This window comes from Phalacrocorax carbo, chromosome 3 (genome assembly GCF_963921805.1).
Source record: "Phalacrocorax carbo chromosome 3, bPhaCar2.1, whole genome shotgun sequence".
NCBI classification, from domain to species: domain Eukaryota; kingdom Metazoa; phylum Chordata; class Aves; order Suliformes; family Phalacrocoracidae; genus Phalacrocorax; species Phalacrocorax carbo.
This window is the reverse complement of record NC_087515.1, coordinates 21,094,318-21,117,069: the sequence shown is the minus strand read 5'-3', so window position 1 is coordinate 21,117,069 and position 22,752 is coordinate 21,094,318. Positions and strand designations below refer to the sequence as shown.

Genomic DNA, 22,752 nt, shown 5'->3' with positions numbered 1-22,752 from the left:
TTTAGATCAAGCGCAGGTGTCCATGCAGGCGATTATCACCATTAAGTTTACTGGCTTGAAGAACAGGCGGGGCTGAAATACTCTCTTGGAACCAGAGTTTCAACAGTGTTTTGGGTAGCAGTGGTGTAGTGCTTGGGTGAAGTGGGGTTAAGTCCCTGATCCTCTGCAGTTTTCATGCATGATTGTGGGTAAGCCATTAAAAGAATTTAAACCCTTTCCCTGTTTTTGACTCCAGGAGCATTTGTGGGTGTGAGATTTAACTGCTTTCTACTCCCTTTCTCTAAAGAACAGACAGGAATGTGCTAAAATGAATGTTAGATGTGAAGGCTATGATTTGTCGGAAGAGTCGGCCAGTTGAGTAGTTGTGCTCTGTGTCCTGGCCCCTCTCCCTGCCTGTCCTCCTCTACCTCTTCCCTGTGCTGCACTGACAGAAACATTTGTGTGGCCTCATGGGGACCAGGTGGATTAAGAATAGAGCTGTCTGAAGAATGAAAATTTTTTTCAGCCGAATCTGGTTCACTGCACAGCTGCCTAAACACTTCACCTGCCATGAGGCAGGGGGCAATGCAAGGCAGGAACAAGCAGTCAGGGATAAGAGTTGATTAAATTAGCATTAAATGCCGGTGAATTAGACACAAAACTGCATCTTAAGTCATGGTCATGTAGCATTGCCTATTGAGCAGCTATTTATTATGATAAATTACATGTCTGTCCCAGTGGTGTGCCAGAGATGCTTTCTGGGACTTGCTGAAGTGCAGATCTGCATCTGGAGTATGTAAATGCTTTGACACCTGCCTTCTCTCATTGAATGCCCATGCTGCAAAATGGTAAACATGAGGATCCTCAGACTCAGGCTGCATTCTTCAAAAGAGATACTGACCGTGACTTGCGGCAACTTCTGTGTGACAAACCAAGCAAACCAACAGCAGGGCTGGCCTTGGCTCTGCAGGCTCGTGTGGCAGGTGTGATGTTACAGAGAGAAACAGAGAAAGGAAAAAGCAGTGCTGAAATCTGCTTAAATGGTACTGTTAATGCTTTGCTATTTTGTCATGCCGTTGTCTTCCAGCATGAATACATCCTCTGTATTTTCTACAAATGCAGGGGGGTTGTCCCAGTTAGCCTGGTAGGAAAAACTTGGAATGAGCAGGGTGGTGGCTGCTCCTGTCGGACGTGATGCTATGGCTGGGAATGCATTTTAAAAATAAACAAAAAGCAAATAAGCAAACAAAACAACAGGGCTACTTGGATAACTAGTGTACAGCCTGCTTGTCAGTGTTACTCCTACTTGACCTTTTTCAGTGAATGTCCTTGTACTGGGTTTGTGTGGCAAGGTTTTGGCAGTGGAGGGGCTGCAGGGGCGGCTTCTGTGAGAAGCTGCTAGAAGCTTCCCACGTGTCTGATGGAGCCGGTGCCAGCTGGCTCCAAGACGGACCCGCTGCTGGCCAAGGCTGAGCCCATCAGTGACGGTGGTAGCACCTTTGCGATAACGTATTTAGGAAGGGGAAAAGGAGGAAAAAAACCTGCTGTGCAACAGCAGCCGGAGAGAGGAATGAGAATATGTGAGAGGAACAGCCCTGCAGACCCCAAGGTCAGTGGAGAAGGAGGGGGAGGAGGTGCTCCAGGCACCAGAGCAGACATTCCCCTGCAGCCCGTGGTGAAGACCATGGTGAGGCAGGCTGTCCCCCTGCAGCCCGTGGAGGTTAACAGTGGAGCAGATATCCACCTGCAACCTGTGGAGGACCCCAGGTGGATGTGCCCAAAGGAGGCTGTGACCCCATGGGAAGGGCGTGCTGGAGTGAGCTCCTGGCAGGACCTGTGGCCCCATGGAGAGAGGAGCCCACGCTGGAGCAGGTTTGCTGGCAGGACTTGTGACCGTGTGGGAGACCCACACTGGAGCAGTCTGTCCCTGAAGGACTGCACCCCGTGGAAGGGATCCACGCTGGAGCAGTTCATGAACTGCAGCCTGTCGGAAGGACCCATGTTGGAGCTGTTTGTGGAGGACTGTCTCCTGTGGGAGGGACCCCACGCTGGAGCAGGGGAAGAGTGTGAGGAGCCTTCTCCCTGAGGAGGAAGGAGTGGCAGAGACAATGTGTGGTGAACTGACTGTTACAACCATTCCCCGACCTCCTGCATGGCTGGAGGGGGAGGAGGTAGAGAAAATCAGGAGTGAAGTTGAACCCAGGAAGAAGGGAGAGGTGAGGGGAAGGTGTTTTAAGAGTTGGGTTTGTTTCTCATTATTCTACTCTGATTTGATTGATAATAAATTAATTTTCCCCAAGGTCAGTCTCTTTTGCCTGTGACAGTAATTGATGAGTGGTCCTTCCCTGTCCTGATCTCAGCCCAGGAGGTTTTCATTATATTTTCTCTCCGCTGTCCAGCTGAGGAGGGGGAGTGACAGAGCAGCTTTGGTGGGTACCTTGTGTCCAGCCAGGGTCAACCCATCACAGTCATCCTTCAACTTTTTTTTTTTTACATACTACCTACCTCTCTCTTTCTAAATATCAGAGCAGGAGCCAAGCCTCATCTTATAGGTGTTGATTTTGCACAGTCTTGTCATCTGGGAGACTTGGCTTTGTTCTTGTGGTGAGTGATGGGATTTTGGGAGGGTCATATGCATCACTGCGGGGTGCGTGTACATACATATTCTGTGCCTGCGTTTTTATATCTATTTATATATAGATCCATATTCTCAACCCTGGTTCTGTATTGTCAGCCACACCATTTAGAAACATGCTTATGGTCTAGGAATTAAAAAAAGGCAAAACAAACAACTGAAAAAACCCAAACAAAACCCAACAACCCACAACAGAGGGTGCTGTGAGCGTTCACGGATTTTCCCAGCCTGGGCGCTGAGCCCTCTCTGTGTGCCCGACCGTCCTGAGCCCCCTTGGTTCGGCTGACCCGCATGTCCGTGGCAGGCAGCTGCAATTTGGTTGTCCTTTACTCTTGCCTCTGACCCACTTTGCTTCCCCCTGCACTTGGGTGCTTGAAGGAGCTTTTGCAAAGAAAGCCGTGAGCATGTTTAAAACTCACAATATGGGCAAAAAGCAAAGCAGGGAGTACTGAGGTATCGAGGCATGTGTGATGCAATCTAAAAACGTTTTGTATTTACATGTTTGCTATTTTAATCTGAAATGAAGTTGAAGCGATATAAAGGGGATGGGGGGAGTGGTTGGTGTTACAGAAAAGACGAATGAAGCGTACAGCACACAGAGACCGACACATTCAAACCAGGTACCAAATACAGCTAACGCCCTGAGTGCCTGTGCCTGCCTGGAAACTTTTACAGGTTTCTGATAGCATGATCTTAATACTGCAGAGGCTGTTTCAAATAATTTCCCAGCAGTACGGAGTTAACAGGCACTGAAACTACTGTCGTTAACTCAAACCCTCTGGCAACTGCCTGACTTTGCACAGGCTGAGGTTGCTGCCAGGCACTGCTGTGAGGAAGGGGAGGAAAAGGATTAAATCCATCAGAGAAAAAGACAACTTCTTAGTTCAGCTACAGAAGCAATAACATGTTTTTGAAACAATTGAATATTGCATGATGGACTTTCTTCAGTCATTAGTTTATAAACTTCTTTTATGGTTGAGGCAAACATAATAAATACTTTTTTGAGGCCAAACCCAACATTTTCTCCACTGCAGTTGCCCATGGGAGTTTCCCTGGGACCCTGACCCTATGGTTGTGGGCAGGTGTTTGCTTTTACATACTTTTACATGCAGCTCTTTGGTAAATGTATATTGCTTTGTGTTTCCTTAGCATGCCTGGGCAGAGGGCACTGGCTGGAGGGGGCTGTCTTGGGGGATGCAGGGCTTGCTGGCTTCAGGGCAGCTGGGCCTTAGGGCACACAGATATGTAAATCTGTGCATGCTTGTGCAGACTTAAGGCAATGCTTTTTCCTGGCTAGAGTAGTAGAAAGGGGGGAGGGGGAAAGGAGACAGGAAAAGTCCCTGTCCTTTAAACAATTAAAAGAAAAAAGAAAGGGGAGTGTGTGATTTTAATAATGGGCAGCAGGTTTGGGTTTTTCTCTCTTGAGTCTTGCTTTTGCCTGTGCCGAGCTATCCGTGTTGTGACCTGTGGGGATGGCTCTGGGCGTAGCAACCTGTCACATGCTGTGAATCGCAAGATTGGTATGTGCCTTATCATGGTTACTGCTTAAGAGCTCTGGGTGGGCTGGGTTGGGTTAGTTTGGGGGGCAGGCAGGGGGGTGTTTTTCTAAGCTGTGAGAAAGGAAGCGCAGCTAGCCTTTGTATTTTCTTCTTAGTTTGTATTGTTGCTTTTGGACCAGAAGTTGTCAACACCTCGTTCTTGCTGTCCATGTTTAAATTACTCATTAATGCTCAGACTGCTTTAGGCAGGGAAAACCGTGACTGGTCTGGAAAGCTGCAATTTACTAAATCTTTTACTTGGTATAAAACCCCAAATTTTCCCCTGCTGTCAAAAGGAAGGTAAGTTTGGTGTACTGGAGAGAGCAACAGTAAACTTAACTCTGCTCGGCTGGTACAAGCGATTGGTTTGCCTCCCTGGAAGACTGGGCTTTCTTGTAGTGTTTTCTTATCTTGCTGAAGATGCCTATTATGCAGAAAAGCGGGAGCACTTTGCCCTTTCTGTCTCTTTTTGAACTTTGACCAGTTGGTCACGATTGATTATAAACCCAGATGCTAATTACGCTGCTTCTTATTTTGCTGGACAAAGGTGTGTTGGTGTGTTTCTTTCCTGTGGCCAGAGTTTCCAGGACAGGACCTGTAAAGTAAAATGGTTGAGGAGGAAGCTAAGAGCTTACCTATGGAGCTGAGTGAGAAGGGAGGTGTGGAGAATAATGGATTTGTTCAAAATGAGGCTTTTGATGACAAGGAGACAGATACCAGTAGCCAAGAAGAAACGCCAAAAACGTCCATTGTTGATGTGGGCCCAGCAGCTACAGAGGATCTGGTGCTGAAGCCCTATGCGGGGATGCCAAAGGAAGTCTTGCTGAAGTTCTCCAGCCAAGCCCGGTACAGAGTCACCAGGGAGATTCTCTTCTGGCTCATAATCACCGCTGCCGTCTTGCTTGTGTGTGCTACGATTGCGATTATTGCTCTCTCTCCAAAGTGCCTTAACTGGTGGCAGGCTAGTCCTATTTATCAGATCTATCCTCGTTCCTTCAAGGACAGCAACATGGATGGGAATGGGGATCTGAAAGGTGGGTGAATTTCCATTCTTAGTATGTGCAAAGCTGTGTAGAAGTAGTCTGTGTGTGTATAGACATGTGTATATACACTGAGAGAAATCTCCTGACAGAGAAAGCCACCATACTGGAGAGAAGAATAAAAGTTGTCTGACTAATTATTCACATTGTCATTGATAGATCTAGGAGCTTCTTGCGCAAGTTGTTAAATCTAAGCCTGGAATTAGAACAGATGTTTAGAGGTGGGGCTGAGAGAGAGCAGCAGCACAACTGCCATGAGAGTAAAACATCCTGACAATATCCAAGAAGCATTTGGACAATGCCCTCAGACACATGGTGTGAATTTTGTGCTTGTCCTGCACCGGGACAGGAGTTAGACTCAATGATCCTTGTGGGTCCCTTCCAACTCAGGACATTCTATGATTCTATGATTTTTATCTCCACAAAACTGAGGTCAATCAGGAGGACCAGTGGTGCTGAGCACTTTGTCATATTAGGTTGGCTGTGTCTCCATAAGAAAAAGTGACTGAGGACAGAAATATGTGTTACTTCTTGTGGTGTTCATGGTCTGGGTGTGTTTGAGCTCATGAATGCATTGGGAAGAGGTACCTGATACTAAGAGGTAGCGTAGCTGAGACTTAGGTTTCAGAAGGGGAAGGTTCAACACCATAATAGACAATAAACCTCTAAACAAGAAGCACTAGCTAGAATAGACTAGTGGCAAGTGAAGAGAAGAAACTGCTTCTTTAGTTGCATGCCAGTAGTAACATGTCAGGAAGATAGGAGAGTTTGGGGTTTTAAAATACTAGGGGAGGCTGGAGTGAGACGTCCTTAAAGAAAACAACAGAAAAACCCCGTACAAGTTTTTTCCTAGTGGCAGGGAAAACCTAGGATCTTTGAATTAAAATTGTGCTTCCCTTTGGGTGGTCTGAGGATTAACTGTTGTTCCATGAACATCAGTTGCTGCACTTTAACAAAATATAGGAGTTTGTTTTCAGAAGTGAGTGTTAAATTTATTAAATGAAATTGTAAATTTATAATCCAGAGTGGAAGTTTGCTTTGATCCAATTTTTTTTTTTTAAATTCCTGCTGTATCTTCCTTATACAAGTGGCTTTGAATGGTTTCCATTCTGTGATCTCACACTATCCCTGAAGAAATGTCACGTGAAAATAGGGGATGGTGATGTATCAAAGGGATCTCTGTACCAGCTTTGAGAGCCCACAGCAAACATATTCCAACAAAAAATACTTTGTCATTTCTAAAGAGGTGATGCCCTTTTCTTTTGAACAGGTATCCAAGAAAAACTGGACTATATCACATATTTGAATATAAAAACCATCTGGATCACCTCTTTCTATAAGTCCCCCTTAAAAGACCTTGGATATGGAGCTGAAGACTTCTATGATATTGATCCCATGTTTGGATCAATGAGCGATTTTGAGAATCTGCTTGCAGCCATACATGATAGAGGTAAGCTGCAACTCTGAGCAAAATAACTCTATTAAAAAGACGTCCACTCATATTATACAGGTGTACCTTGTAGCGCTAGGTTAGATCTGAGATTTCAAATTGTGCATCTGGCAGTTCCCCCATGGTGGCATTGAGCAGAAGCAGCTGGAGGTGCCAGCAAAGAGTACTCGTTAGCTCCGCAGCAACGCAAGCTCTGTGATTGCAGTTTCCCACCCCTGGGTGCTGGGGAAGAGCTGGGAACAGGACCAAGGGTGTGGGGATTTACAACAGCAGCATCAGACTGCGGTACATCCTCTGCAAGGCATGGTTCTCTCCGAGGATGTTCATGGGTGGTGGGACTGGCATACTGTCTGTGCTCCCTGGTGCATATGGGTATGGGCATCAATAGTCCAACGGGGTCAAGGCTGAAACGCAGTTGTTTCTGACTTTGAATTTTATGACTGATGGCTGCTTTCTAGAAAAAGCAGAAAAACAATTACAGGGTTGGGAGAGAACATAGACTTCTTTCATGCGATTGCATCCTTGGTTGGTGCATTTATGCCTTAGACCAAATATTTGCTCAGGTGTTTCTCCTCATAGCTGTTGGGCTGACTGGAAAATTGTTTTTGGCTGGCAAACCATCATCTAGTCTTTAAGAAGGGTGAGGAAGAATGTGTGTTCACTGATGCTGGACTGGTGAAGTGCCTTTGCCACCCGGGAGGTACCAGACGGATGTTGAAGTCAGAGTGAGCAGAAGTGGTTCATAACAGCAGAAATCTGTTCTGATTATTCTTCCCGGTCCTGTTCCTCTCCCAGCAACAGGCAGGGGTAAAGTACCAGCAAGATGTGCCGCAGCTACTTGCAGACTCTCATTACACTAACTGCATCAGTAGTCTGGGGCTTTTTGTTTTTGCTTGTGCATTCCCATACCAGCAGCCAATGGAATGGGACTGTGCTGGCCCAAAATGTAATGTGCTCACCAGTCCCTTGAGCCTAAACCCTTCCAGCAGGAGCCTTCTGGAAGGCTCTTTTGCCAGACCTCTGGAAGGAAGAAGCCCAAACACTTCTGATATTGCATTAAGAAAAAATGTGAGCTTTGTCTTAAAAGGTTGAATTTATTTTTTTTTTAATGGTTTCATTTTTTTTTTTGTAAGGGTTAAAGGTGATAATGGATTTAATACCAAACCACACAAGTAACAAACACCGATGGTTTCAGCTGAGTCGCAATCGGACTGGGAAGTACACGGACTACTACGTCTGGCAGGACTGCACGCAGGCTGATGGTTCGGTCACTCCTCCAAACAACTGGGTAAACACAGGAAGGGACACGTGCAAGTCACAAGCTAGAAGTGGGTGGCCACATAGCAAAAGCAGCTGTAACGTAATTGTCCCAATGTACACTGGGTTAGAAATGCCTGTTCAGAGGTACAAACTGATGTAACTAAATGAGCTAGCGCAGATTAAGATTTAAACCAGCTCAGGGTGGATACGTTTCCTACTTCAAATTTTAAAAAATGACTTTTGTTTCTTTCTCTCAATGTTAAATCTTCGCTCATTAAACAAACAAAAAAGGCATAGTTGTGAACAATTTGTGCACAAGTTTTTCACAGTACCCCCCTTTGGTGTCTGGGGAGTCCACTCCAGAAACTTCAATCTCAGCTTCACTGAAAACATAGTTCATGGGAAGAGAAACAAAACTGTGTGTTCTTGTTTTTTTCCTTTTTCTGGAAGGTGATCAGGCCAGAAAGTGGGTTGCCTATTTAAAATATATTTATTTGACATTTGAACTGATGGGTGCATGATTAGGGACTTGTATATTCTAAAAACTCAAAGTAGAATTAATATCTTGTACCAGCTAGTGTAATTTCTCTTTAAACTTAGAGTCTTGAGAGCTATCTTAGCTTTTGGAATCTTTTGTTACAGAGATGATGTTAACATTTTACAATGCTAACTGTTGTTGGCGCTTCAAAGGGATAATACCAGACTGCAGAAAGCTCTAAGTTAAATAAAGCTCGTTTTAATAAGTTTTAGGAGAAACAATTCCAAAAGAAATGTTCCCACCCATGTTTTCCTCCCTATTCTGAATAATTACCCATGAAAATCTACTTTTAAAAAAAAAAAGAAAGAAAGAAACAGAACATTGAACAAGAAATACATGTGGTGAAGCATGACTAAAGGGAAAGAAACTAGCAGAAGGAAATGTAAAACAGAAGTACCAAAATTACTCAAAATTTAGTCAATTGATTAGGTATTTTGTGCTTTTTTTATATGCTTGTAATGCACCGTGTCTTAAAGTATGCATAGGAGTGTTTGTTAAATTAAGAGTTCTGATTATTTCCCCCCTCCTGTATATGAGCAGGTGAGCATCTTTGGGAATTCCAGCTGGCAGTTTGACCATGTGAGACAGCAGTGTTATTTCCATCAGTTTGGAAAAGAACAGCCAGACTTAAATTTTCGCAGCCTTGCTGTCCAGCAAGAAATCCACGTAAGTATGTAACCTGCTGCTACTACACCAACAGCAGAGCACCTATGTCTACCTTAATTTCTCTGATTATTTGTGCTACGCAATTTACAATCTAGTTGGAAGTAATTCAAGGGTTGCAGTGTATGTAAACAATTGAAACAAAGATATCTAGGCAAACATTAAGTTTACAAGCAAAATTCAAGCGCTGTAATGCTTCCAGTATCGGAGCTACTTTGCTTCAAGTCTTTTTTAATTTAAAAGCAAACAAGCAACCAAAAAAAACCCACAAAACACACAGAAAAAAACCTAAATAAAATTGTCTTTGAGTGGAAGTACTGGCAGCGGGTGGTGTTGCAGTATGACTATTGCTTTTTCTGCTGGCTTAAGTCTCCTGTCACAAGCGCCTGGCAAAATCTTGATGGGGTTTTGGAACAGGCTCCTTTACTTTAAAAGGAGCTTCCTCTCCCTTTCTCTTGCCACTAAAGGCTCTCTTAAAATTGCTTTGATGCTTCAGGAGCCCTCTACTTTTCAGCCTAACCTTTTTCACAAACCTAGCTCTCTATGAACCAAACCTGTCCTTCAGCTGAAATAGCTTTTCCCACCCTTGTTCATGCTTATTTGTTTTTCAGCTCCGAACACATCCCCCTTCAGTTTTTGTTAAGCTAGATTAAATGGGGTGGGCTTTTCCAGTCTTCCCTGAAGTGGGAAACTCTCCATCCGTTTGTTTAGCTGCTACTTATTCCTCACAGTGCTTCCAGCCTGAGGTTTTTCTCAATGCAGATGGTCAGGATAAAACAAATTTAACAGAAAAGATATCTGGGCAGAATCTTGCACAGTGGTGTAGGTGCATCTCCCCCTGTATCCTAAGGTTGCTGTAACTTGCTTTGAGGGTGGTGCTATTAGTCAAATAACCCAGCATGACTGCTGTCGGGAAGCAGTTAACTGCTATCAGCTCTAGTCTCCATCAAGACCCAAGCATGAAGGCACTGAGCACCTATGGGTGTTGTACCAAGGACAACAATTGATGAAAGGATTGACTGGAAGGTAAAGCAGCTCTTGCACTGAAGCTGTGCTGAAACAGAGCTGAATCATTGAGAGTGAAGGGTTTTTATCTCTGTTGATACAAGAAACTGTTTATCAGCCAGTCAAATGTAGGGATGGCACCTTGTTTTAGCAAAGAGGTGTTTGCATTTTCAAGGAAGTGAGGCAATGCTGATTTGAATTACAATGAATGCCCGGGCTTGTGGGTAAGGGGGAGACAGTGAACTTCGACCTGTCCACATCCCTGACTTTACTGGGGAGAAAGGAGGACAGCCCTCACAGCAAGAGTGCTTCACAAAGCAAGGTGGTGCTCTGATGAAACCTTATGCTTGTTTGCATCATGTCTCCCAGCAGACAACATGGAATCCATTAAAATATGGGGAAGTGGGCCTGAATGTGGGGAGTCTGACAACTGCTGCCTTTTTTTTTTCCTTTAACTTCTGCCCCACCAGGTGGTACAGCTGCCTCAGGTGTTTTGATTTAGTCCTTAGGTGTTTGCTACTTTGTTCTGTTGGGTTTTGGTGCATTTCTTTGGTGGTAGCCTTCACGGCTGTCCAGTTACACTGTGATCATCTCACTGTCTCTCTGGGTCCTCTACCCTCACCGCGGGTACTGCATGTGCGTGAAGAAACAAAACACCTTTGGTCACACTTGTTAACTAAAGAATGAAATAAGAGCGATTCTTGAAGAACTCCACTAGTAACCTCTCTAAATCTTGGTACTTCCCTCAATGCCAGATCTTTCCACTCTCACCTTTTTTCCTAGCATTGCACATACTTTCCAATGGTCCGTGTTAATTTTTTTGAATGGTTGTTGATACGTTACCGAAGGTCCAGTAGCAAATAGATGCTGCATTTCCTATTTAAGAAATGAAATGGAAACGAGTAAGTTTGGCCTGACACCACCAACATTTGGTAAATGCTTATGAACGTCATTAATTGCTCCAGCATGTTAAGGAATAATCTTTGGCTAGTATCTTAATTTAAAATCCTGTTTCAGAAGGTTAGGGCTGTGGGACTGAGCAAGAAGCAAACTTACTCTTCTAGATAAGTCTTTGGTTTAGCCAAAAGGTATGTGGGAGTAATGCAACTTAGTGGCCATTATGCTGTAGCTTTCTTGCAAAAGTAGTAGAACCTTCTCATTGAATACCACATCAGTGCTTGAAATTTGCACTGCTGATACCTGGCGTTGCTTTTGTGATGAGCACATGCATAAATGCAAATTAATTTTTGTTGGAGTCAATACCGGACAGACACCATATCGAGGGCCACTGCTTTCAGAATGTCTCTAGAAGAAAGTACAACTCTGTCAGACACAGTCTTTATTTGCCAAACAAACAAACAAAAATCTGTAAAGTTGAGTGTGGACTGGTCCTACTGGTCCAGCCTATTCAGATAAGCGTACTTCATACATTCAAGAAAAGGTAATTCAATAGCTGTCTTTAAAAAAAAAAAACAACCAAGTTTGTCCTCAGATGAAGAAAAGTATTTGGTTTAAAAGAACATTTGGAGAAAACACTCAAGGAGGACTGAATTTTAGGACTGTTCGCTGAAACTAGAGCAACTAAAGCTGTAGTAATACAATAGCTACTAACATAGGATATAATTTTACTAATAGTGACTAACCTCTGAATTCAATACTGAAATTACAGATTGATAGTAGTTAACTTGGATAATAACTTTTCATGTGACTGCAAAATCAACAAATAAGTCTGAAAAGAAAATTAAAAATTTCACATCAGGCAAATAAAAGAGAATAAATGTTTTAAGAGCTCTCTTGTAGAAAAAGAAAATTGGTGACATAAGGTCTGTGCAGAAAAACATTCTTGCATATTTGAATGAGTGTGTTCTAATTGTGTGCAGTAATGACGGGTGTTCACCAACAACAGCGCTTAGCATGAGCCAATTGTTTTGATGGATGAGATTAGGAATGGCTTTTAGTGAGGCATGCCCTGGCTTTGGTCTTGTGAATTACAGACCAGACTTTTCTCTACTGGATGAAATAATAAGACATGCTCTATTTAGATCTTAAATCGACACGATTCACTTTAACATCTAGTAAAATTTTAAGTACAAATTAAAAACCAAATAGTTATGTATTAATACCTGCAAACAGGTTTAGTTTTCTTTTTAAGTATGTACTATTTTGAGCATGATGAGCTCACTTGGAATTCTCAACTTTTACTTTCCTCTAGGATATTATCAAATTTTGGCTCAGCAAAGGAATTGATGGATTTAGTTTCCGTGCTGTTAAATTTCTTTTAGAAGCAACACACCTCCGAGATGAGCCTCAAGTGAACAAGTCCCAGAATCCAGTAACGTATATGTTCTCTCTTTGCTATTTTCCTGAGTATTTCCCAATGGGGCAAGAGGGTATATGTTTTTCCTCTTTTGGGTCCTAATTATGGCTTTGGGAAGACTGAGTCAGTTGTGTCCCTTGGGAGGCAGGTGGCTCCTGGGTGCTCTGTAGAAGGAGCATATACAAGAAAGAAGTCCCTGGGCTGAGGGTGTAGGTCAGTCAAGCAGGAGCGCTGTGGGTGGGAAGAGAATTGTTCATACACACTTCATAGTTCTTTTCTGACACTGTTCTTTGAATTTTCTATTTCAAATAATTTGCAAGACCAGTGTTGTGACTTTTATATAGATAATTGCTTGTCTTTGGGGAGCCCACTACAGGAGGTAAGCTCAGAGCTCTTGCCCACTTGGCATCCTGTAGCAGTTGGTAGCACATTTTTCTTCTACATTGCTAGTAGGCATCAGAGTAAAACAAAAAAAACCCCTTGTATTGGCAACATGTCACAGTGAGAGGTGGCCAGATGCATTCAGAAGCGTGCACCCTGTTATTTATGCTAGTTGCTTTTGCTGAGGTAGTAAACTTGGTGACGCTCCCAGATAGTGCCATCACTAAGAAACTGTTCCCCTGTGGAGCTGAGGATCACACAACACTGGTCAGCCCCACAAGTATTGATGCCTTTATAAGTCACAACAACATTGCCCGTCTTTCCAGCCTGGTGTGCGGCCACAGCACCTGCTGTGCTCGCTGCTGCAGATGGGCTCGGTTGGTTAGTGTTGTGAGTGAACTCTCCCTCTTGAAGGACGGCATCCAAAATAATCACCCCTCTGCTATCATATCTTTAGAGTTCCCCAAGTGCAGTTCAGCTCTGCACTGTTAGTGTTAGTATGCTAAACTAATTTCAGTTAAAATTTATCTGGACTGGTGCATTGTCTCAGAAAAGGATGAGAAGAATTTGGAGAGTTCTGAAATCTAAAATATTGGTGAACTGGTGGGAAATATTGCATTCTTCTTTAAGGAGAGTATCACAGCCTATTCCCAGCTCTACCATGACTACACGACCACGCAAGTTGGTATGCATGATATCATCCGTAGCTTCCGTCAAACCATGAATCAGTTCAGCAGTGAACCTGGCCGATACAGGTAATCATTTTTACAGCTAATATTTATCAACCTCTAGCAGTAAAATGGTTCTTTTAATAACATAATATGCCATAAAAAGTTTTCTTCCTCAAATGCAAATAATGGTACATAGGCTATATTACCTTTTCCCCAATGTGTGAGGGAAAGAAAATGAATTGGCCCTGGTAGTTCTGCTGTATCTATGGTCTGTACAAAAGTAAGCCGAATGGGCGACCATTTGGACCACAGAGACACTGTAATTACTCAGCCCTGTTGCTGATTTATTGTATAGCATTAGTAGTACTGTTCACATCAGACACATAGTCAGAGATTGTTAAAATCTCAGAATGGCTGGGTTTGGAAGGGACCTCTGGAGGTCATCTGGTCTGACCCCACTGCTCATCAGGATCGTGTCCAGATAGCTTTTGAATGTCTCCAGGGATAGAGACTCCACAGCTTCCCTGGGCAACTGTTCCGGTGCTTGGTCACCCTCACAGTGAAAAACTGTTTCCTGATGTTCAGAGGGAACCTCCTGTTTTTCCGTTTGTGCCCATCGCCTCTGGTCCCATCACTTGGCACCACTGAAAAGAACCTGGCTCAGTCATCTTTGCACCCTCCATTCAGGTGTTTATATACATTGATGAGATTCCCTTCCTGAGACTTCTCCAGTCCCATCTCTCTGCCTCTCCTCATAGGAAAGATACTTCAGTCCTTTAATGGTCTTAGTGGCCTTTTGCTGGACCCCCTCCAGTACGTACACATCTCTCTTGTACTTGTGTATGAGAGTACAAAGGTGCCCTCACCAGTGCTGAGTAGAGGGGAAGGATCACCTCCCTTTCACGTGCTGACAGCACTCCTTCTAATGCAGCCCACGATACCGATAGCCACCTTTGCTCCAAGGGTACACCACTAGCTCGTGTTCAACTTGGGAGACTCCCAGGTCCTTTTCTGTAAAGAAAAGCATGGAAATTGCTGGAATGCTGTTACGTGGATGTGGATTCAGAAAGATAAGACTTCAGTCAGATACTTACAGCCTTTTGTTGGCTCCTGTAGATTTTTCTCCAGAAATTTCCAAGAAATATTTTTCCTTGTCCACTTTACAAAATATTGTTTCTCTGTATTAATCTTTTTTGATGGGGAGGAGGGAAGCGAACGTAATTCTTAATGCTGTGTTATTTTCTAAGTATGTCCAACACCATTCCTAGCTTCCTTCTGCTTTGTGTAAACCAAGAATGAGCCAAAAAAGGTGCTCGTGTACTTCTTTGCAGATTTATGGGTTCTGATGGTGGTGAAAAGGAAGACATTGAAGCGACAATGATGTATTATGGAACAACTTTTATCCAAGAAGCAGACTTTCCCTTCAATTTCAACCTAATTAATATGAAAAATCTATCAGGCAACAGTATTTTTGAAGCTGTCAACTTGTGGATGAAAAACATGCCTGCAGGAAAATGGCCAAACTGGGCGGTAAGAGTTCTAAGCCAACTCTTAGAGGAAGGGCTTATTTCTATAGAATGATAGAAACCTATAGGTGATAGTTCCTCTTACGGCAACAAGAACCACCTGCACACACGCACGCTGATTTCAGTAGGATCAGCAGCAGCCTGGCCCCATGGCTGATCTATAGTAGATATCTAGGTGAAACTCTGAGCTGCTGTTGTCAGTCATTGGCATTGGCCAGCTGGCTGGCTGTCCTGCCCTTCCATACCAGTTACACTCCCCATGCAAGGGTGACAGAAGGCATTTTATGATCACGTCTCTCCCTCAGTGTCTCCAATGTAGTATGGGCCATGGGTTTAAACCACAAGTGAGAATGGGATTGGCACAATTATCTTTGGCCACAAACTGACTCAATGCAATGAATTCTGGAAACTTCTCAGGGCCAGGGAAGAACAAAGCAGGTAGCGGAGGGCAGTTAACTTAAAACCTTGCTGGTCTTGCGTGTCTGGGATGTGCAAGAGATCATTTCAAAATAAGCACCACCTTCACACAGCAGAGAAAATGGCAGAAATCTGAGCGAACTGTAATAATGGAGAGCTGTTGTTTGTCATTTCTCCTCACTTCTGCCTCGTGCTGCTGGCCAGGCTTCTGTGTGCTGAATTATTTAGCGCAGAAGTTTGTGCTGGCACCATGATAAAAAAAAAAAATTGCCCTCACAGGCCTGGAGGGGAAAGATAAAATCCCTACTACCTTGTTAAATTAGTTAACCAATTTCACATACGCATGGAATTTTATAATGTGTGTTTAACAGAATGGTGTTTTCTTCAGGTTGGAAGCCCTAATGCTGCTCGGATTTCATCTCGGATTGGGAAGGACTACGTCAATGTTATAAACATGCTGCTTTTAACCCTCCCTGGAACTCCTGTAACTTACTATGGTGAAGAAATAGGCATGGAGAACATTGCATCAGAAAATGTAAGTGAAGAACATATAAACTCTGATCCTGTTGTTGTTGTGAAGTGGTTGACTCCACCACCTTGGACACACTTAAGACTCAGCTGGAGAGGGTGCTGGGCCATCTTGTCTAGATTGTGCCCTTACCTAGGAAGGCTGCACTAGATGATCCCTGAGGTCCCTTCCAACCTGGGATTCTGTGATTTAGTTCCAAGTAACAGAACTTTCAAAAATACAAGAACTTTTGTTAAACAAACCCAGTCTTTATCGCTGTTTAGATGGTTTTCAGTGTTCGCCATGGCGAAACCACTGAGCAGCAGGCAGAAATGGCCAGGCCAGAGACCAGAACCAAGGCCCTGATGTGTGTCTGAACTGCTAAACTGCAATCGTGGTCCCTGATTTCTGTCCTTCGCCAGATCAGTCTTGCATGGTTTGCAGCAGTGTTGCTTTGCTTCACTTCAGCAGAAAGTGCAGCAAGCACCACCACTGGGCCTGGGCTAGTGGTTATGAGAGGTGTGTTGCAGTCATCCGAGGCAAAAGGAACTGAGTCACTATCTCCTTCCTGCCACAGAAGTACTCTAATTGCTGGCAAAGTCCATTATTTCCTGTCTGCTTTTTAAAAAGAAATCAGAGTTCATGAGAGCGTAGCTACAGTCACTATCTCCTGCAGGCTGCTTTGCTCTGACTATGCAAAGGCACCAAAGCCACAGCCCTCCACACCGTGCCCAAGCTCTGAAGAAATCTCCAGAGAGGGGTGGGTATACAGACCAAACCCTGCTGAGCATTGCCTGGTGGCAAGCAGAAGTGGCTTTTGCTTGTCACAGAGGCTTTTTGATTTGCCTTTAGATCCCTTTCTATAAAGGATTTAGGTACCTGAGCCTAGGAACCAGGTGCCTAGCTCACTTGATCATAGCTACAAGTAACACATGGCAGGATGTTTGTGAATCATAGAATGTCCTGAGTTGGAAAGGACCTGGAAGGATCATCGTGTCCAACTCCTGTCCCTGTGTAGGACAACCCTGAAATTCACACCATGTGTCTGAGGGCGTTGTCAAAGTGCTTCTTGAATAGTGTCAGGCTTGGCGCTGTGACTATGGAGCCTGTTCCAGTGCTCCACCACCCTCTGGGTGAAGAGACTTTTCCTAATATCCAACCTCAACCTCCCCTGGCACATCTTCCTGCCATTCCCTCGGGTCCTGCCATGGGTCACCAGAGAGGAGAGATCAGTGCCTGCCCCTCTGCCTCCCCTTGTGAGGAAGCTGCAGACTGCCATGAGGTCTCCCCTCAGTCTCCTGGAGGCTGAACAAACCAAGTGACTTAGCCACTCCTCATACAGCTTCCCCTCTAAACCCTACACCAACTTAGTGGCCCTTCTCTGGACACCCTCTAGTAGCTTATACCCCAAAACTGCACACAGCACTAGAGGTGAGGCCGCACCAGTGCAGAGTTAGAGCAGGGCAATCACCTCCCTTGACCGGCTGCAGTGCAGTGCTTGATGCACCCCAGGACTTGGTTTGTTTGATTACTGAAATTTTCAGCAGTAAGTTTATTCAAGGTCAAGGAATTAAAGCAGTGTCTGTGCCTCTCACGCTGTCCTGACCTGTGTAACTTAAAAGTTTTCACATGCAGCCCCTGTAATTTCTTGTCCCTTCTATGATCATACCTGACTTGCGTTGTGTCTCATTATCCAAGATGTATGGGCCTGACTGGAAAAGGTCATGCCCAAAAGGAACAGCTCAGCTCTGCCTCTTCTGATCACTTTTGAGTACAACGAGAACATGGTCCTATGGCAGATGCTGTTTTCACTGTGGAAAGCCTCTGCTAGGGAACAAGACAGCCTCCCATGATGTTACCAACAGTGCTGGCTAGTTTTGTACCAAAGCAAAAGAGGTACTTGAGGAAGCACAGGATGATCACCAGGTTTGTTTCATTCAGATGTGGGGAAATGATTCACTGATTTAAAAGGAAATCTCATTTTCTCTGAGAAACACCTAAGTCAAAATACCTCCTGCATGTTTTTCCTGCTGCTGATTCCTGCTGACAGAATGATACTCTTCAGGAAAGTGGCTTGCCCTTGGCTCCTGTTGTAGTTTAACCCTAGCTGGCAAGTGAGCATCCCCCACCTTCCTGCTTGCTCACTGTCCCCCGGTGGGATGGGGGAGAGAATCAGAAGAGTAAAATACAGAAAACTCATGGCTGACATAAAGACAGTCTCATCGGTAAAGCAAAAGCTGCACATGCAAGCAAAGCAAACCAAGAAATTAATTCACTGCTTCCCATGGGTAGGCAGGTGTTCAGCCATCTCCAGGAAAGCAGGGCTCCATCACGCGTAACGGTTACTTGGGAAGACAAACCCCGTAACTCTGAATGTCCCTCCCCTTCCTCCTCTTTCCCCCAGCTTTATATGCTGAGCATGATGACATATGGTGTGGGATATCCCTTTGGTCAGTTGGGGTCAGCTGTCCCAGCCGTGTCCCCTCCCAGCTTCTTGTGTACCCCCAGCCTACTCACTGGTGGGGTAGGGTGAGGAGCAGAGAAGGCCTTGACTCTGTGTAAGCGCTGCTCAGCAGTAACAAACACATCCCTGTGTTATCAACACTGTTTCCAGCACAAATCCAAACGCAGCCCCATACTAGGTACTGTGAAGAAAATTAACTCTGTCCCAGCCAAAACCAGCACAGCTCCTCAGGCTTTACTCTTTTAGTGGCTACCCTGTGGCTCACAGCTTTGTAACAACACAAAACAACTCTTCAGTCTGGAGAGGAAGAATCCCCGATCAATGGGTGTCTTGGAAAGATGGAGAGTGTTTGCTCAGGGTATAGTTTTTAGCCCCAGTGTTTGAAACACTTCAGGAGAAGCTCAAAGAGGTATGGATGAAAGGGAGTGTTACCAGCATTGAAAATTTTGGATTTTCCCCCCCCTGCTTTTCAGAACATGCTAAAAGGAGAAACCCTTTTTTTTATAATGTAACAAAGCAAAGTGACAATTTCTTTTGTTGAGCGGCTATTCTGACAGATTGTATTGAAAAGTAGCCTTTCTATGAAAAACAGTTTTAGTGGAAAACAAACAAAGTATGTGCAAAATATTTTATGCCCACTTGTATCATTAAACTTAAGTGTCAGATCTTTTGGCAAGCTCTTCAACAGCCATGAGGAAGCTTTTTTAGATTTTTTCAGAATCCTTCAAAATGAGAACTGCAGAGTTTTTACATCGACACTTTAATCAGCTAAAAGCTGGTATTCAATAGTTTTTGCTCTTGGAAATAATTCTGTCTAACACAATTAATCCTGTCCAAATTGTACCTCTTGCAAATATGAGCTTGAAATGTTCCAAGGTGGAAAGTGTGATGGCCTCAAAAGAACAGACACTGAATAGCATTTGCCAGTTGTTGTAACAGCATGTTTTCTTAAAGACTCCTTACCTCATATACTCACTCACTGCAAGTCTGGATGTTTATCAGAATATCCTGGTTGGATGAAAGTTTACTAATGACAGCTATCTGTCACAAGGGGAGACAACTCTAGCAGAGTCATTTGGGAATTCCGCATTTTGCCCAGTGATGCTGTATCCACGAGACCCACTGTTCTCTGCCATTTCAGGAACTCTCTCGCTTTTTATTTTCTCTTTAAATTTGGAGCAGGATTAAATCCTCCTAATTAAATTTTAACTTAATCCAAAGAAAGCAATACTGAAATGGTGATTGTTTGGAAGATATAAGAACCTGCTATTTAAGGGATAACTTTCTAACATGCTAATCAAAACAAGTAACTCCTTGGTAATGGCTCTGACACCACTTTTTTTTCTAGGCAACCTTTCCAGAGAAATCCCCCATGCAGTGGGATGGCAAAGTTAATGCTGGTTTTACTGAAGGCAACAGTAGCTGGTTACCTGTTAACTCTGACTATCAAAGTGTAAATGTTGAAGTAGGTATCTGTATGTGTGACTAACTCTAATGGTTTGAAAATATTTTAATATATCTATTTCGCTCTGACTTCTTTACTTAGTGGGAATTGGTAGTGTAGCTAGTAAGAACAAACTCAAGGGAGGAAAATAAAAAGGCAGTGAATCCTAACAAACTTTATTAGAATAGGAAATTCTTGCATGAGCAGCAAGTCTACTTCATCTACATTCATTTAAGCAGGGCAACTGCAATTAAAATGTAGATGTGGCAATTTGGCCCTTTACAATTACTAAAAGGATATTAACATTAAATTGAAATCTGGTCATCTGGTCTCTTTTTCACTTCTATTACTATAGAAAGCACTGGCCTTGTAAAAAGAACTTAACATGGACCATCTTTAACATAAGCAAATAAATTTTTTTTCAAGTCAGTTGGTTAGTGAATCACAGGTTTTGCTGATCTACAGTGCTGACCAGAATTGAATACAGAAAAAAAATAAATCAAAGACAGGAAAAATAAAGCAGAAAACAAACCCTGTGACTTCAGTAGAATAAACTCAGTGGAAAAAGTTCAGTATCAAACTTTGAATGGCTGTAGCTTTCTCCTGAATAAATGGTACTACAAGAAACCTGTGGGAGGAAGAAACAGTGTCAGAGCTGGGGAAATTCTCTCCTGCCTAATAACCTCTGTCTCTGCCACTCCACAAATGTCGAGGAAGTGCAGGAGGAAAAAGCAGATTTTCGGTGGAATTTGTAGGCGAATTTGAAGAGAGGTAACTGTCAAAACGCAATTCTAATAGGTGTGTTCTCAGCAGGCTCATGGGTGTGAGGGGTAAGTAATATTTACAATCAGTGTGAAGAAATGACCCTGATAATGCTGACTGTTGCAGATCCAGATGACCTGGTCCAACTCAACCCTGAATTTGTACAGAGAGCTAATTTCACTTCGCAATGATGAGCTACCCATTCATCGGGGGTGGATGTGCTACATCTGGAATGACAGTAATATTTTTGTGTATGTGAGGGAGTTGGATGGGTTAGACAGAGTCTTTATGATGGTTCTCAATTTTGGGCAGGAATCGACAATAGACCTGAAAGCTGTAGTTCCTAGCCTTCCGTCTGAAGCTATTATAAGGCTAAGTACTAATTTTAGCAATGCTGGTAAAGCTGTCAATACCAAACTAATTAAAACAGAAATGGGAGAAGGCCTGGTCCTTGAATATAAAACAGCACAGCCTGTTCATACTATGGAATCTTTTCAAGGAAATTGTTTTGTGGCAGAAAAAGCTTGTTACTCCAGTGCCTTCAATTTACTTTATGTGAACTGTTAAGTGCAGGAGTAGAATAAGCAAGCTAGCAAGTCTTCAGGTTAATTTAGAAAAATGCTGGTTTCCAGGAAATTTTCAGCTTTCTTTGGCTTTTAAAACTTTGTGTACAAAACCAACATCCTGAAAAATAAAAGATACCTAATTGTCTTACATCTGTATTGGTGATGAAAACTCTCCCTTAGGGTCTGTGAAAAGTAAACCTGTCCTAAAAAACTGTCCACTTTACGTGTGTGTATTTTTGTGACGGAAAGAGAACAGTTGCTTTCTGGGTGCTGCCCCTGACCATAGCTAGTCATTAAGAGCTCCTGTGGAATTGACAGCCTGTGGCAGTTCATAGTAACTTTTTAAATGTCTGTCAATATCTAAAACTTATTCTAAAGGGATGGCCCTATATTTGTTACAATAGGTAAAAGCAATACTAAAGTTGTGATGGCTTACCTCTTCTCTCAATTCTAACAGCTCTGATTATCCTCAACGTTACAAAATATCGCTAATATGTCTAAATCTACACTCAGGACTGTATTTCCAGTTGATTCACACACCACTCCTCTGCCCCCCCGCCCACTGAGTTAGAAGCCATTTTGCATTCTCTTATTTCTTTTTCTACCCTAAGGTTGAGGTAAGGGGTGCACATGTTAATTCACAGTAAGCAACTGAACCAGCTCTACTGCATGTCACACTTGTTCACATGTGCTGATTTGCATTTGGGGCACCTACAGTGGCTTACGTGACACAAAGGAAGGCTAAACATTTGACTTGGTACAGTCTGTTTTGGGCATGGGGATGCTCTGGGGAACGATGTTTTGGTTTGAGGACCTTATGGCCACGTAGTGTATTTTCCACCAATTGCTTGTACCAGTTGCTGTTCCTAGGTGTGCACCATGCAGCTATCTTAACAAGCAATGCATAGCAGTTTTTTGCCTTGCTCGGAGGTCACCTAAGCCATGGATCAGGCTGCTCTAGTGGGGCGTTCTTTCTGTGTTACCCTCTGGAGGAACTCCGGCATCTCCTCTGGGGTATTCATCTTGTCTTCTGGAGGGACTTTGGCACATCCTTTTTAAGGTTACTATGCTAGTTAAGGTAACGACAAGATTTTTAATCTACTCAGATGAGAGTTCTGCGAAAATTCCTGTTCTTGAGAGTCCGTTTCTTCTTTGCAGTTTGTTCAATCCCACCATATGATCAGTAGATTAGCACTGCTGTGCAGCTATGAAGGGCAATCGTCATCATCACCTGTGTATGTGGATTAGTTTTAAAGACCCTAGTGAGACTTTTAAATCAAATACTTCTTGTGAGTTTTATTGCCTTGTGTAAAATGTGGTCTTGGAAGAGAGGTCTTAGACTGGAAAGGCTGCCTGTACAAAGTGCATGCTTTCACATGCTAGGCTTTAAGCACCAACTGTTGTGTTTAAACTCCAGTTGTATAGTGCTGCACTGCTTGCTTATGTGAACAGAACTGTACTGAACAAATCAATTAATACAGGTGGCTACTGCTGTACTGTCTGGCAGGGGAGAAATTCAGCTTTTAGTTTGTATGTTTATAAGCCAATGCCGCTCCCAACTTTTAACTTCTTGTCTGCTTATGCCCAT

At 43.5% G+C, this 22,752-nt stretch overlaps 2 protein-coding genes across 12 annotated transcripts in view; one reads left to right on the top strand and one right to left on the bottom strand.

Moving 5' to 3' along the window:
• The first annotated feature begins 4,221 nt into the window (after positions 1 to 4,221).
• On the top strand, positions 4,222 to 21,314 carry SLC3A1 (solute carrier family 3 member 1). Its single transcript, XM_064446091.1, has 10 exons — positions 4,222 to 5,186; positions 6,463 to 6,642; positions 7,776 to 7,930; positions 8,981 to 9,106; positions 12,321 to 12,440; positions 13,437 to 13,561; positions 14,809 to 15,007; positions 15,809 to 15,955; positions 19,741 to 19,857; positions 20,725 to 21,314. Exons 1-10 carry the CDS (start codon positions 4,760 to 4,762, stop codon positions 21,163 to 21,165), a joined length of 2,037 nt encoding a protein of 678 aa, XP_064302161.1. The 5' UTR covers positions 4,222 to 4,759; the 3' UTR covers positions 21,166 to 21,314.
• Positions 19,992 to 22,752, bottom strand: part of PREPL (prolyl endopeptidase like) — a 21,613-nt gene continuing 18,852 nt past the window's right edge. For all 11 annotated transcript variants that reach the window (XM_064446084.1, XM_064446089.1, XM_064446083.1 and 8 more), the window contains one exon: positions 19,992 to 20,464. The gene's annotated coding sequence lies outside the window, so the exon portion shown is untranslated. The remainder of the gene's footprint in view (positions 20,465 to 22,752) is intronic.